General features: G+C 34.3%; 2 protein-coding genes across 2 annotated transcripts in view; both read left to right on the top strand.

Moving 5' to 3' along the window:
* LOC111049935 (muscle M-line assembly protein unc-89) overlaps positions 1 to 17,199 on the top strand; it is a 316,788-nt gene that overhangs the window by 228,203 nt on the left and 71,386 nt on the right.
* On the top strand, positions 5,887 to 9,235 carry LOC120351836. Its single transcript, XM_039430446.1, has 3 exons — positions 5,887 to 6,037; positions 7,780 to 7,894; positions 8,762 to 9,235. Exons 2-3 carry the CDS (start codon positions 7,790 to 7,792, stop codon positions 8,957 to 8,959), a joined length of 303 nt encoding a protein of 100 aa, XP_039286380.1. The 5' UTR covers positions 5,887 to 6,037; positions 7,780 to 7,789; the 3' UTR covers positions 8,960 to 9,235.

Raw genomic sequence — 17,199 nt, 5'->3', positions numbered from 1 at the left:
TATAAGAATTTGCCACGCATTCAACTAGATTAATGTTCCACCTTACGGCTGTCACGACAACTAAAGAAACACTTCAAAGAGCAATGTAGTCTGGAAGATCACGATCAGCAATAATTCTGCTCATTACTCACATTGCAGTCATGCTGGATACATTACAGCAACAGCATGCTACTTTCTTAATCAATCACACAAAATCTGTCACAATTCTGGTTTCTATAACACTTTATGTAGTTAGCTATTGAAGTATCTTTAATATTAGGGTATCATATTATCTCATCCTCTCAATATCTTCTAATAACTCTGTCTTATTAGTGAAAGGGTCTCTCCTACTTTAATACATCTATTGACTAACTAATATATCGTAACTTGTAATCAATCTTTAAATATCAGGCTGATGTTTGAAATTTCAATAATATCAAGTCTATCATAGTTATTATTGTCAAGTATTATTCTCAAGTAACTCATATGTATGTTTCTTTATTACAGTGGATGTACCATAGTTGCATTCAATATACCTATAGCTCTTTAGAGTTGCATTCAAACGGTGAATGAACTTGGTACTCAGCCGCTCCAAGTTGAATCGGACTATTTTTTGTGCGGATGACTATAGAGAGGGTTCAACAATGCAAGAATGTATCAGTGATCTCTCAGTTACAGCATCGAAAAAATAGCATAAGATGCTCTATTATCTTATCTTATATAGCATAAGATGTTATATTTCATCTATGGTTCCAGACTCCAACTAAATGAGTCCTGAAAACATTCTACTATTTTCAAGCAATCCTGAGTTTTATGTTCTCTTCAAATTTCTGTTTATTCAAATATCTAGGATATAAGTTTACTCTGGAAACATTTCACTACTTGACCACACAACAAATTATCATGCCGTAAACAAGGATCAATCATATTAGAACAAAATATCCCAACTAGACTAGTAGTTCTGTGAACAGTAGACCTCACGCAGTATTCTCATCCACAAGTACTAGATTGAAACTATAGATCTTATGGAATACAGCAATAGACTGGCTTCTCCACACATCTGTGTAATCACTTGTCAGATGATTTATGATGAATAATTCTATAGTTTGATTTTTACTCTAATATTGGCGTATGAAGGAGGCTCCTTTTTCCTTTTATATTATCCTTGAAATGCAAAATTCCAAAAAACCTTGTATATACGTCGACGCGCAATTAAAAAAGGAACATACCTGTCAAATATCATGAAAATCTATTACCGCGTTTCGCCGTAAATGCGCAGCATATAAACATTTAAACATTTAAACATTTAAACATTTAAACATTTAAACATTCAAACATTTAAACATTTAAACATTAAGAGAAATGCCAAACCGTCGACTTGAATCTTTGACCTCACTTCGCTCGTTCAATGATATCTGTAATCTTGCAATTATTCTCCAACCTACTCTTGAATGTCGGAGAGTGTTCTGTTCACTGGACTCTCTCAGTGTGGAGAGTGCCTCAATTCGAATCTTCATTCTTCCCAGATTCCATCGTTCCGAATCTTCTTTCGCCACCTTGTTTCTTCAGTAATGTGATTTGGTGATGAATGTGATTTAGTGAAGATCGCCTGCAGCATTCTGCCGCAAACATCCTGCAGCATTCAAATTGTTTCGCCGTCATCTGGCTCATGAACGTGACCGGCAACAAGTTGGCGGCTCTTTTGAATTTTCAGTCGGCACGTTTGACGGTCTAACGGCCTGCTTTCGCTGCTGATTAAAAGACTAAAAATTAGTGTTTTGCACAGGCTAGTTCATCATTCCAGTACAACTGACACGGATCATCTACGGTTATTGTCTAACATCATAATTCAAGTGAGGAAGATCTGATTTTTTCATATGAAATTATATTAGAATAGAAAAATTGAGATTTGTTCTTCATGATAGAATATAGTCTTTCTTGATGGCAGGAACATTATATGCATTAAATATAATGCATTATATTTATCATAAGTCTATCATAAAAATATTTGGGAGAATGAAAAAATGCTTTGAAAATATTTTAACCCAAATTTATGAAAACATTCATGCAATAATATATCTGTCAAAACGAGAGACCAATAGAAAACAACAGTCGCTTTTACGACACTGGTTTACTAATATCACAATAGACAAATCGAATCTCTACAACGTCTTCTCTCCTAATTGGTCAACAGTGTAAAAAATACCCAATTATAGCATAGTTCTCGACTCTCTCCTTCTTCTGGAAATTCTGCCAGTTGAAGACAGCAGATGCTGGTTAGTATATTCAACTCCGCCCGCTCTCTCCTGATTGACCGACAATAGTTGTAATTCTGAACTCTGTCCAAAGGTAGCAGCGTTTCCTGGGTGATGAGATCTAATGAGATATTTGTCGATTCACCTTTTAATAAAAACTTCTTGTTCAGCAGACCTCACAGCGTCTTAAAGTTTGATCAATCCTCGTGAAATGTAGGTGCACAACAGGCATAACATCTTTAGAACTGAGTTTCAGTTCATACCGTTCATATTCTCTTACAAAATCCCAATCTAGATTTTCATCTATATTCTTTCAAACCTAAAAGCTATTAAATCAAGTATCTATCTCTATAAAAGCGTATAGCTTTATGAAGCGCATGTTTTTCTCCTATTTTCAAAGTCCTATTTTTCAAATTGTAGACTTAATAAACTCACGAATTAATAGACATCTTTCTATACACTGTGAAGTTGTGCTCCGGGGGGGGGGTTATCTCTTATGATAGAGTCCCACGTTATGAAGCTATTGTGAGAAGTTGTGGATTGCAATTCCTTCACAGATAATACGATGTTTCTGGTATTTATAAGAGCAGTCTCTAAATTCCCTCTTTTGCGAATAAATTCACAAAAAATTAAGGCCTTCCGGCTCGCAAAATTACTGGGTTCAAACCTCAGCTCTAGCTCAGTGGTAGAAACGTGAATTTTATAAATACAAATAATCACCATAAGGTTCAAGGACCAGGGATTGATAATTCTTACCGCTGCTCCTATGAAGTTCTTGAAGAATACCAGTAAGGAAATTAAAAGAATATTTGATGACTGATTATCAGTAACCATGTACCACTAGAGAATAATCAGGACCAACTATAGTTGTTTCTAGTTGATTCTTAAAACGCTCGTCGTGAGTACAAGTATTCACCAATATACCCTTTCAAAATTCCTTAGAACTTACAACGCCAGTTCTTGAAGCTCTCTGGATCCTTATATGATATAACTGGAACCTTATTAATATAATTTCTTAATATATTTGTTCTGGCTGATGAAATGAATATCATCAAAGGATGATAAATATTGAGTGCTTGAATAAGGTTAATATTATTTGATTCAATAATTTTAAATGCTGCTAAATATTTGTTGGTACCAAAACAGCTCAAACTATATAACACGAGATGAACTAGGATAAAATAAATTTCTATGATTTGTATGCTGACATAAAACACAAGATATATTCCCATAAAACAGATATGCATAAAATATTCAATAAATCTGTGATTCACTTAAATAATCTACTTTTAAAATCTGAATAATTATCACAGGCTTTGCTAATATTCACAATAATGAATTTCAAATTCATAAATATATTATATTTAATACTGGTACTTAGACTTCCAATCAATATAAAATTCTGCAGATAAAAACCTGTTCGGTCTATAAGTTTGATATGATATGTTTTGTTCAATAAACAAAATTAATATTTAATAAATTAATATTTGAACATGAGATCTCAGGGCTTTTAATATGAATTCGGGCAGTGCATGGAAGTAAGCTTCCTACATATAATAAATAAATTTATAAAATGTTCTTGTGAACTATGTGATATTGTTCAACACGTGGTGACTTTTTATTTTAACTCTAATTAATTGGAATAGCGCTTTTTTATTAATTATTACCCCACTGAACGTAGACAAATGAGCTCATTTGGTTTGACTTATCACTCACTGACTGAAGTTCTGGATGTTCTCGTGGATTGAATTAATTATTTCCAATAATTAATTAGGTAGGCTCCTTTTCGTCACTGCTGGGCTAACGTGTGATCCAGATTTTTATAAGTTTCTTTCGAATTAAAGCTATTTTTATGGGAATCTTTACAATTACGAACTCCTTGACAGCACTGAGTTCACAAACAATTAACATTCAACAAACATACATTACATTTAAAAAAGGGTTTGGCTTAATAATTCGTTAAAAAATTTTTAAAAGGAATGAGAAAAGACCCTAAACTCCATGTGCATCCTCTCGGGTTGGGATCTTAAGCCAGAAGAAAGAGGTTTTCAGAAAAATTTGCTTCTTCCTAGAATAATTCTATAAGCTACTCTCTGATTGGCCCTCAATTTAATAGACTCAATACAATTGGTTGCCTTGGGAATCAGGGCTTCCTCGGCTTTACAATAGAAAAAATTTAATAAAAGAAGTTTTTATACAGATATATGGGGTATTTATCTTAAATTGAATTCATAAATAAATCGTAACATACGATTTTAATAGATAATACATTTAGTTTTTATATGAGTTTTTTATACTCTTGATTTAACATGCTTTTTTAGATTATAATAAATATTTATACAGAAATAATAGCTATTTGTATTTCTACACATCGACTTCCTTTAGTATACATAATATATCCTTTATGAGTGAATTTTATATGATTCAACCGGTCATATGGGTTGATCGAATAATCAGCTGATTCATTCAGTATTGGTTCGGATAATTATCGATTTATCCAAGATCGACTAATTCTTTTCAAAACGTAAACAAGTAACTCTAACCTCAATGTTCATGCATTTTATTTTATTTTTATTTTTGTAATCCGCCAATAATAATTATGCCGCTTTATAATTTTTTGATCTTACCAATGAGTTCTCATAATTATTAAATCACAATAATACATATTTTCTTATCGTTGTTGATAATGCTATTACTCCTAATCACTAGTAATACTTGATTTGAGTTGATTTACACTTTAGATAGGTCTAACCTTCTTTCCAATTTTATAGTTCTATTACATTTTATTGGCTCATTTAGAAATATTTGGTGGTTTCAAATTACCACGTGACACAAAACGCCCTCTGATTTCTGATTTAAAACGACAATTCGAGAATATAATATAAATTTTATGATCCAGTTGGTTTTGGATCAGAAATCATATATGTTACAAAGTCTGCTAATAACTCTACTGAGAATCTTACCTCCTAACAATTCAACAACATATACAACAATAAATAAATTCAATTCAAATACATACGCCTTATATCGGCCAATCTCCTTCTACACACAATACACAATATAAACTATCTCCTCCTCCATACATAATATAAATCTTTTTTCTAATCCACGCTCTGCCCTCAGGCCAGAAGCACATTTGAATGTTGGTGCAAAATCATTGCCAACCTAACAAACTGATAATTCTCCGACTTGCAGAGTATAACATATTTTCTCCCTCAACATAGAACAGTGACTTGTACATTTTCATTTCATTCTCTTGCAGAAATTGGGCTTTGTTTTCATGTAATGGATATTTTTAAAGATAATCTTGGTAGGTTTTATCAACACGAACTTCTTATTCCTCTAATACATTGAGACTTGGGATTAATGCTTTTGGTGGTAACTATGCGGTTTGATCATTTGGCGGATAATTTTAATGATTTTCTTAATAGTTTATACATAAATAATAATAATATAATATTTCTATAATATCTCTACATGCAATTCACATTTATATGACACTTGATCTTCTTATTCGGGGTATCAACTTTGATGATTTAATAGGCATTGACTATTCTGGTTTTCGTAGTGTACAGCTGGTTTACGTTGGCTTCGGCTTGTCACTTGTCGCCATCTTGATGTTTCTTCCTGCTACATGAAGGTAAGTTGGCTTTTTAACATTAGAAGTTATTTATTCTCTTGTTTCATCAATAAGAAAGGTGTTAAAAAATGGTTTCTAAATTTTTTATTTCTTTATTTTCAGGTGTTGTTGTTCGAAATGGATACTCGTCTGCGAAATAAGTGTGTTGCCTGGTGTTTGTTTGGTATGTATTTGTTGACAGGTAGATCCATGAATCCAAATATTATTGTTTATATTCTTATCGCTTATTGTCTCGATAATACGGTTTGAGATTAGAAATATTTTCCCACCAAGTTAAATTGGGTTTGCTTTCTTCATACAACTGAACTGTATTACGTTCAGTTATGGCTGCTATCCGGTTGTTATTTATAGATGAGGCTGTCCTGATGATGATTTATCCTTCATAAATATAAAACCTCGGTATCTTGTATACCTTTTCAAACAATTCTTTGTTTCATTATTGGTAGTTTCTTTTACTCTCTTATTATAATTTCTTATTTCTTTTAATCTTATTAAACACTTTCCATCCTTTATCAACCTCCATAAATAGTCCACTTTATTATTATCATCCATGCATGTTTCAATCGTAGTTTTCCTTTCAGTTCCGTTTTTAACCCTGTATGAATCCATATTAGTCCTTCCAGTAGCTCCAGTTTCATTCCATTTATTATGTCCATTTTGCCGGTCACATCGCTGATCTTCTGCTTTAAAGCGAGTGTGCCGCGGATGCATGCCGTCGATCTCCGGTCCTCCATCCTGGTTTCGGTCCGGTGTCCTCCTCGGGCGTTTGAAACGGGCATGCGGCTGGTATCGTCGCGCGCGGTACTTCTTTTTCTTCCGCTTGACTTTCCGCCTCCTGGCCTTGCGGTGCATGCTCCTCCGATCCTGCATGTTGTCCTCTCGGTACTCCCTGGTGTCTTCCTTCCCGTCCTTGTTGTGCCTCGGTGGGGTCGATTGATGCGCGGATGTAGGCTCGGTGTGCAAAACGGGTAGATTGCATGTAGGCTCCGTATTATGTAATTTTTTTATTGTAACCTGGTGTTCCTCGGGGGCGGGTAGCTCTTCCTGCGGTGATGGTTCTTCAGTGGGGAATAGTATGCCTAATAGAGGCTGATGCTTGCGGGGTGTTTTAATTTCATGGTGGGCGGCGGTTTTTTGTGGTAGATCTTCGGGGGGAAAAAGTAGGCTTAATATGGGTTGCTTTTTGCAGATTGATTTTGATGTATGTTTGGCTTCTTTATTTGGTGGCGGGCTGGTGCGGTGGTGGATTTGTTCTGGTGGTTGATTTACTGTAGGTTGTTGTTGGTCTGTTTTTATTGTGCATGCCACTGTATATGATGTATTTGCTCTGTTACTATTTTGATTATTTTCGTCCTGTTTTGTGAAATTTACTTCTTGTTTATTGTTTCTATTCAAGCGATCTCTGTTATCATAATATGCCTCTTTGTGATACTGTTTACTGTTTCGGTATTGAAACTTATTTCTATAATTATTATCAAATGATTGAACTCTGTTATTATTTTCAGTATACTTCGCTCTTTGCGCATTTGCTCTAGCATTTGCTATATGATTTTCATTATTACTGTTTTGTTTGAAATTACTATTTTGCTGATTAAAATTTCTTGCTTGTTTATTTATATGATTTGGTTCAGAAGTAGCTGATTGGATAGAATGTAAATGTTCTATCAGTTCTTCACAACTGGAAATCGAAGATACTGCCAGTGTCATACGAACATTGAAAGGAAGCTTTTTTGATAAGATGTGGACCAGTGATGAATCAGTTAGAGATTCGTCCAACTGATCGTTTCTGCTCATCAGATCGGTTATAAAATCAGTGTAGGATTGTCTATTTCTACTATCGTAAGTGCATAAAATAATTTCTGACAATGCGTCCATCTGTTTACATTTACTCCAATACTGTTGCAGGAACTGGGAGATGAAGTCCTCCAGGCTGTTGATATCTCGCATCCGGCTCTGGAAAAACATCAGCGGCTCGCCGAGTAGTAGACTGGATAATTGGAAACGCCACATTAACCAAGAGGTGGGTGTCAGTTCTTGAACGGCTCTTATTTGGTCCACAAATGGTTTGGGTTGCATGTGACGGTAGGAATTATCAAATTTTCCAAGATTTTGGAAAGGTTGAGTGCTATTTACTGGTTCAATCGGTATATAATGTATTCTGCTGGCTGGAATATTTTCCATGGATGTCGCTAGTCTGGAGACTCTTTCCTCACTTGCGGTCCATTTATCATCTATAGTTTTTATGTTCTCCTTCACTTCGCCATATAATGTGGTTATCTTTAGTTGTTGTCCGACTACGGCATTTTCTAATACATCGCATCTCTCACTGATTTCGCCCCCTCCCCCGTTAAGTTCGCTATACTATCAGCACGTCACTTTGTTCTTTAGTTATTATTTCCATTCTATTGACATTTTCACCCATCTTCGATTCTATCCCGCATTTATTTTCTAATACCTTTTCCGTTGTAGCTTCTATGATAGTGGTACCTCTCTCCTCACCTAATACGTCTACCAGCTCCTCAATTTCTTTAGGTACGTCATCCAACCGTTCATTTATTTGACAGGTGACATCATCTAGACGAGTTTCTAGCTTTTTGATAACTGCAGATTGAGTATCTATTTTTGTATCTATTATATTTCTCACTTCCTCCCTGAAGCTAGAAAATTTTGCATCCATGGTTTTAATACCTTCTTGTACAGTCTTGGTAATATTTTCAGTGATAGTTTCACTATTTTTCTGCATAGCTTCCCGGTTTGCCTTCGCTTCATTGTCCTGTCTTGCTAAGATTTGACTGAGCATGAGTTTGAGTTCGTTTGTAGAATCATTTGCCATAAGATTGGTAATGTAACCGACTGAAGAGTCTAATGTTGTATTGCGTTTTTCCAGGTTGGTGGCGGATGGCGGTTGACTGGCGATATCGGATGGCGATTGGGTAGCGGCATTCTCCGTTCCTTCGGCGACGCTTGGAGCGATCTGCGGAGACGCCGGTACCGGGTTGGACGCCCTCACTCCCTCATCCGGACTCTCATCGGACTTACTCGCATCGACGACGTTATCAATCTTCGTAGAAGACAATTGGGCTAAGTTTTGCGGGTCGAAACTGATGGAGCATATGCTGCCTCCCTCTCTCTCTCGTGGGGTCTCCGCTGCATCGTCCTGGGGCTGTTGATTTGCCGGTGTCGTGGCTACATAGTTTTGGGGATGTTCGCTGAAGTAGGAGATTTGCGAGTTAGCCGGCGACTGGTTCATGGTGACGTTATTATGGAAAACTTCGAGTAAATAGCCAAGTGTGTTGCCAAGTCTCAGGAATATTAAAATGGATTCAGTGATAGTGCCTATTCTGGATAAAATTGTGTTGTGTTGAAGTTTCAAGTGTCATATACATATATTACAAAAAGACCTTCTAGTGCTACAGGTACGCTTATCAACATAGACAGATATGGCTTACAAATTACACTAATATAGTTCTTAAAATTTTAATTAGGGTCTTATCCTCCTGAATAACGATAGTATTATAATGCCTCAAATAACCTATAACCCTGGTCAGCATACAATGTCTAGATTCAAAGATCAAAAATCAAAATTTTTACTATAACTTTTATGGAAATTTCCATCCAATTTTCTCTATTATGAGAATTATGTTCTCAAACTCGTGTGATACAGTTTGTCTGTATTTATGCAGCTTGAAAAATTTTAATTTGAAGAGCAACTCAATTATTTTAGCCAGAAACTTACAATAGATCATCAGATATATCTTGTCGAAACAACTTCAGATTATGTTTCTTGCAGCTTTCAGTTTTATCAATAATTTCATTAATCATTGATAGTAAGATTGAGTAGGTAAGCTTTTCATCATGCTCCACTGGTTGGGTGCCATTGTGTGAAGTTGTGCTCCTGGGGGGGTTATCTCTTATGATAGAGTCCCACGTTATGAAGCTATTGTGAGAAGTTGTGGATTGCAATTCCTTCACAGATAATACGATGTTTCTGGTATTTATAAGAGCAGTCTCTAAATTCCCTCTTTTGCGAATAAATTCACAAAAAATTAAGGCCTTCCGGCTCGCAAAATTACTGGGTTCAAACCTCAGCTCTAGCTCAGTGGTAGAAACATGAATTTTATAAATACAAATAATCACCATAAGGTTCAAGGACCAGGGATTGATAATTCTTACCGCTGCTTCTATGAAGTTCTTGAAGAATACCAGTAAGGAAATTAAAAGAATATTTGATGACTGATTATCAGTAACCATGTACCACTAGAGAATAATCAGGACCAACTATAGTTGTTTCTAGTTGATTCTTAAAACGCTCGTCGTGAGTACAAGTATTCACCAATATACCCTTTCAAAATTCCTTAGAACTTACAACGCCAGTTCTTGAAGCTCTCTGGATCCTTATATGATATAACTGGAACCTTATTAATATAATTTCTTAATATATTTGTTCTGGCTGATGAAATGAATATCATCAAAGGATGATAAATATTGAGTGCTTTGAATAAGGTTAATATTATTTGATTCAATAATTTTAAATGCTGCTAAATATTTGTTGGTACCAAAACAGCTCAAACTATATAACACGAGATGAACTAGGATAAAATAAATTTCTATGATTTGTATGCTGACATAAAACACAAAATATATTCCCATAAAACAGATATGCATAAAATATTCAATAAATCTGTGATTCACTTAAATAATCTACTTTTAAAATCTGAATAATTATCACAGGCTTTGCTAATATTCACAATAATGAATTTCAAATTCATAAATATATTATATTTAATACTGGTACTTAGACTTCCAATCAATATAAAATTCTGCAGATAAAAACCTGTTCGGTCTATAAGTTTGATATGATATGTTTTGTTCAATAAACAAAATTAATATTTAATAAATTAATATTTGAACATGAGATCTCAGGGCTTTTAATATGAATTCGGGCAGTGCATGGAAGTAAGCTTCCTACATATAATAAATAAATTTATAAAATGTTCTTGTGAACTATGTGATATTGTTCAACACGTGGTGACTTTTTATTTTAACTCTAATTAATTGGAATAGCGCTTTTTTATTAATTATTACCCCACTGAACGTAGACAAATGAGCTCATTTGGTTTGACTTATCACTCACTGACTGAAGTTCTGGATGTTCTCGTGGATTGAATTAATTATTTCCAATAATTAATTAGGTAGGCTCCTTTTCGTCACTGCTGGGCTAACGTGTGATCCAGATTTTTATAAGTTTCTTTCGAATTAAAGCTATTTTTATGGGAATCTTTACAATTACGAACTCCTTGACAGCACTGAGTTCACAAACAATTAACATTCAACAAACATACATTACATTTAAAAAAGGGTTTGGCTTAATAATTCGTTAAAAAATTTTTAAAAGGAATGAGAAAAGACCCTAAACTCCATGTGCATCCTCTCGGGTTGGGATCTTAAGCCAGAAGAAAGAGGTTTTCAGAAAAATTTGCTTCTTCCTAGAATAATTCTATAAGCTACTCTCTGATTGGCCCTCAATTTAATAGACTCAATACAATTGGTTGCCTTGGGAATCAGGGCTTCCTCGGCTTTACAATAGAAAAAATTTAATAAAAGAAGTTTTTTATACAGATATATGGGGTATTTATCTTAAATTGAATTCATAAATAAATCGTAACATACGATTTTAATAGATAATACATTTAGTTTTTATATGAGTTTTTTATACTCTTGATTTATCATGCTTTTTTAGATTATAATAAATATTTATACAGAAATAATAGCTATTTGTATTTCTACACATCGACTTCCTTTAGTATACATAATATATCCTTTATGAGTGAATTTTATATGATTCAACCGGTCATATGGGTTGATCGAATAATCAGCTGATTCATTCAGTATTGGTTCGGATAATTATCGATTTATCCAAGATCGACTAATTCTTTTCAAAACGTAAACAAGTAACTCTAACCTCAATGTTCATGCATTTTATTTTATTTTTTATTTTTGTAATCCGCCAATAATAATTATGCCGCTTTATAATTTTTTGATCTTACCAATGAGTTCTCATAATTATTAAATCACAATAATACATATTTTCTTATCGTTGTTGATAATGCTATTACTCCTAATCACTAGTAATACTTGATTTGAGTTGATTTACACTTTAGATAGGTCTAACCTTCTTTCCAATTTTATAGTTCTATTACATTTTATTGGCTCATTTAGAAATATTTGGTGGTTTCAAATTACCACGTGACAACACACTCATTACCCATCAAATGCAGATTTGTAAACTTCTAGGCATTCTCAAGAACAAGAAGTTTCTATTAAAAAGTACATAAACAACACCCAGTAAATGCTGCTACCCAATCACATTCATTACAATGCAGATTCCCACTTATCAGCAGTTTACAATTACATTAGAAACTTGGAGGTGGAGTTAAGAAAGTATCCTACAACATGTGCTGTTGCCTACTGGAAGATTTCTGAGTTAGTTGAATCTTTCGACCAATCAGGAGACAGTAGGCGGTAGTAGTTGCTGCTGCCTACTTGCAGATTACCGAGTTATATTACGACGAACAGTTTAATCAGGAGATTCAGAAAGCCAAGAGAAAATCATTCATTTAGCAAAGCTGTTCTTCCTGGTAATTGGCCTTTTTCAATTGTTAACTCTATTTGAGGGAACTATTTCATCGTTTTCAAATCTCTACTACATAATACTGTAGTTACAGTATGTAGGTATTGAATTGACATGAAACTGTTTGTGTGTGAGGATGATGTCTGCTCTGCTCTGCTCTGCTCTGCTCTGCTCTGCTCTGCTCTGCTCTGCTCTGCTCTGCTCTGCTCTGCTCAACCACGTGGCTGCTGGTTTGTGCCTTAATAATGGTATGAATGGTGATGAGAGATCAAATCCATATTTTAAAGTGAGCTCTAATCCTTAGGGCTAATTACTTCATTTTAATAATTAGGGCTTTAACAATAATTCCTAATAATTAGGGCTAATTATTCCATTTTCCAGAAGAATTGCATCGGTTATAGATTTAATGAACGTTAAACAATTTTTCGTGGTATCTGGTCACTCTATCCAATAATTACTGAAGTCTTTATATTGAATTATCTATTTTCGCTAACCACTTGAATTATTATATTGTTGAATCATCTCATCGGACTTTATTCAATGTGTATACAGTACAAAACAACCAAATTCTCTAGTTGCAGATATTATCAATGACTTTCTCACAAATTTAATGATGGCCATTTTCACAAGCTTCTGGATGATTTAGAAGCAAGGGCATTGTATGCGGTCGACTATTGATTAGGGTCATCGAAATTGATCCAATAACCGCAATTGTAGTCCGCATAAAAAGGCATGTATCAAATTTCTCCTACTGAACTAATTTACTGTCACAACTTTTATTTATAGATGATGTAATTTAATCTCTCAACAGCCTACTAATATTTAGCAGCCATGCATCATATCAATTGGCACTTGTGGAAAAAAGGAATAAACACATGAATATACTCGTATATCAAGTTCCAAATGATGAGTACTCCTAGAAATATAAGTACACCGAATGGTGGCATGCCAATTGACTATTTGAATCTCAAACCCGAGGATTCGAATAATAATTTATCCCGTTCACTTAGCTTAGGCCTATATTATTATCTCGTAACTACTAACGAAGTACTACTACTCGTTCAATGTGGGTTATACACTAGTTGTTATAAGTAACAATGTATATTCCTCATATACAGTATTATTTTCAAGGCATCGAATGATAATTTAACATATAATTATCTTCTAGTGGAGAAACATGGAAAGTTCATTTTCCACTTATTACTCAAGTGTATTATTGTTAGTAGATTAGTACTATTATTTTGTTATCAATTATAATTATTGCTTTTTCTTTTCTATTTCAGGTGAGTCCTATAGGCCTACCATATTCGCAATCCTTGTGTAAGTTAATCCTTCATCAATCTCTTATCAGGTAAGTTATGCCATTTCTATTCCATAAGGATGCAGATTTACTTTTTGTAGGTTAAATATGTTCCAGTCTAAATATTACATGAATTCTCAATAATATAAATATCCTTCAAAGTATAGATCAAATATGTAATATCCCTCTTGAAATACGAATGTTCAACGAGTCGCTATAGTTGTCGGTAAGAAGTCTCATGAAACGATAGATTATGTCATTGGTTCGATTCACTCCAAGTACTTACTGTCTCTATCATCCCAGTACTTACTCTGGTGATGTAGAAGCTGACCTGAGTAGCTTTTCATTCAACTCTATTTTCCATTATTCATTCTAATCTTATGAATCATGCACTGTGCATTAAATGAAATTTTAAAATGTTTACAATAAAACATCAACTGATGTTTAAATGATGCTCAATTGAAAATTATGTTCAGTAGGATATCCATAAATACTTTCTAATAAGTTCTGATTTGAAGTTTCAACTCTCAATGTGTCCTAAATTGAAGATAATTCAGACTTGGCAAAATAAACTGGATTCAGGGTTTGTTATCCTGCAGATCATATAACTTTGATGTTTTATGCCATTTCACTCGTCTCTTGCTTTTTATGTATCTCACGGAATAAAATTCAAATTAAATGTCAGCCAGCTGCTGGCTCGAATGTGAACTCTATCTCGAGTAAGTTTATCAAGAAAGCAGTCTTTATAGTGAGCCATTTGCACAAAACAAAATGGACGTCGGTTCCTTTTACCAGTGTTAGAAGTGGTGCTCATTGAACGAAGGCCGCAGATAGGAAGAACGAAAAACGTGGCTTGGATTCGTGCGTCTCTGTATATGGAAGTGCGTTTCACGAAGTTGCAGTTCTAAACACGTGTACATGACATTTGAGTATTCCAATGAGGCTTGCCCAGTAGAAGTAGACTATTTTTTTTTCAAGAACAGTACGTTCAAACGATGTTATGTGGAATGAGAGTGAGGTCTACTGAGCATTTAGAGGTAGATTGCTGTCAAGATACAAAGGGCAAGAGGTCTGCATGCATTCAAACACTTTCTCAAGATGCCATGTAAAATGTTGAAGTACAATGTTATTGCACCAAAAAATAACATGAAATTTGAGTGCTTCAATGAATTTTCATCACAAGAAATGGACTTCAAGTAGGTCTACAGTATTCTCTTCTCCTCTTCTCATCTTCACTTTTCCTCTTCCCTTCTTCCCCTCTTCCATGCTTCCTTTCTTCTCTTTTCTCCTCTTTTCCTATTCTCTTCTTCTCCTCTTCCATGCTTCCCTTCTTCTGATCTTTTCTTCCTCTCTTCATACCTTCTTCTCTCATTTTCTTCACTTTTTCTTTTCTTCTCTTCACCTCTTCTTCTCCTGTTCTCTCAGGTCCATCGAGAGCCGAGCGAGCTTCATTCTGACTTTAGAAAAAAAACGTCTTTTGGAACAAATGACTGGAACTGTCCGGCCCTAGAACGATCACATGACACCCATCCCTCACCCAACCCACCAATATAAACCTATAAACCTTTTATAGAATGAATTGTATATATATATAAACTCATGTTATTTTAATCGTCCACTGCATACTGCTGTATATTACCGAAAGTTGATTACCATGATCCACTTTCAGCCTACTCCATTTTATTAATCAATAATTTGATCTTATCTACCTATATAAATAATTATTCTACTTTATTATTTTCCTGTTTTTTTTCTCTTAAATATTCATATTAATTAAAACTTTTACAATATTTCCATTCATAAATAAATCCTTAGTTTAATCAATGAAATTAAAGTTTTGGTAGAGAGTTAGTGGGAAGGATATTTTTAATATTCTTTCCGAAGAATGGACATTGATATTTCCAAAGCTCCGCCAATTTATGTAGATGCATAACAATATAATTATCTATAGTTATTATATTACAAATTGCTTTTTCATATCATATACAGTTCAATAATTATTTTCATAGTCTATATTATGTAAATTCATCTATAATTTTGCTGTATTGTAAGCTATTGTATATAAGTGTATAAGCTAGTATATATTGTAATTTACATAAATAAAGTACTCAATCAATCAATCTCTTCTTCACCTCTTCTCTTCTCCTGAGTGGGGGGGAGTGGAGAAGGCTGTTCAGTTTGAATGATATTAATTGGGTGACAGACCCAGTGACGAATTGTCTGATCAATGCAAATTGAAAAGCTCGGATGTAATTAATAAGATTGAAGAAAAGTAGACAAGAGATTTATGGAATAGAGCTGAAAATGCACATTATCACTCAATCTATGCTGAGCTCAGACTGGAGAATAATAAAAATGAATAAAATTTACATGAATGATAAGAATAAGAGACGGTTCATTAGTAATATATTGAAAGCAAGAGGATCCTTATTGCCATTAAATTTCAGACCGGGTGGGGAGGAGGCTAATACAATATGTTCTTTGTGCAATAGTGGTGAAAGGGAAGATATTTATCATTTTATAGGCCGCTGTAAGGTATTGGGAGAGCAAAGGAAAAATTGGTTACAGCACCAAGTACTGGGAGAAGAAGTAGTGCGGAGATATCTCAACGGGGAAGACTGGGTGCGGTTGGAGGGGTATTTAAGATCAGCGGGAACATATAGAAATTTCCTTATTCATGAATACAATTTTTAAACTTAAAAATAGTTTGCTTATATTCTTTACCTAGGCTTGTCGCTAATATATTGTATTTATTGATGTTTACCTAAATCTAATCTTGTAAATGAGAATAAATTCTTGGTTTTTCAATTATAGTTCATGGTAATAGAAGGCTTATAACTATTTTTGTATAGAGTAGGTATCGGAATCAATGACAATTGCTGAAATTTATCATATTTTTTATAATCACTTTGAACAATTAATTACGACATAGCAGTCAGGTATTTTTATAAATAAAAGCTATTAGCTTCTACTTACATTAGTGTAGCGCTTTCGGACACTAGTTCCTTCATCAACACTGGCTGTCACTTCCGTTGTTGAATACATATGGTTATTAAGCAGCGTGGGTTGTGGGAGTGGCGGGAATTTTTGAACTGTTGGCGGCGGGGGTGGCGGGAATGTTTGAATTTGTGGATTATTGGAGTAGGAGGTTGAAGAGGCTGTATGATTTGAAGTTGGTTTGCTCATTAAGGATGTTGTGGGGGTCTCTTTTAGTGTGTTTATATATTTCAAATTGTTCCAAGGTGTTTAGTTCAGGCCCTTTGTTTCTGATGTGTAGAATTTTTAAATTTGTGGCTATGTCTGTGTAGGTGTGATTGTTTCCTATCAAGTGGGTAGCAAATGCTGATTCGGGGTTGTTGATGTGTTCTTTGAATCTTTTTTCAAATGAACGGCC

Source organism: Nilaparvata lugens, chromosome 6, assembly GCF_014356525.2.
Source record: "Nilaparvata lugens isolate BPH chromosome 6, ASM1435652v1, whole genome shotgun sequence".
NCBI lineage: Eukaryota > Metazoa > Arthropoda > Insecta > Hemiptera > Delphacidae > Nilaparvata > Nilaparvata lugens.
Note: the sequence above shows the minus strand (reverse complement) of the source record. Positions and strands in the feature narration are given on the sequence as shown.

Bases quoted from the DNA above. Each gene is read 5' to 3' on its own strand.
- LOC120351836 (XM_039430446.1), top strand. From the start codon at position 7,790: ATGAAGTCCTCCAGGCTGTTGATATCTCGCATCCGGCTCTGGAAAAAC. The intron at 7,895-8,761 runs GTGGGTGTCAGT...GCGTTTTTCCAG, and splicing joins AACGCCACATTAACCAAGAG to GTTGGTGGCGGATGGCGGTT.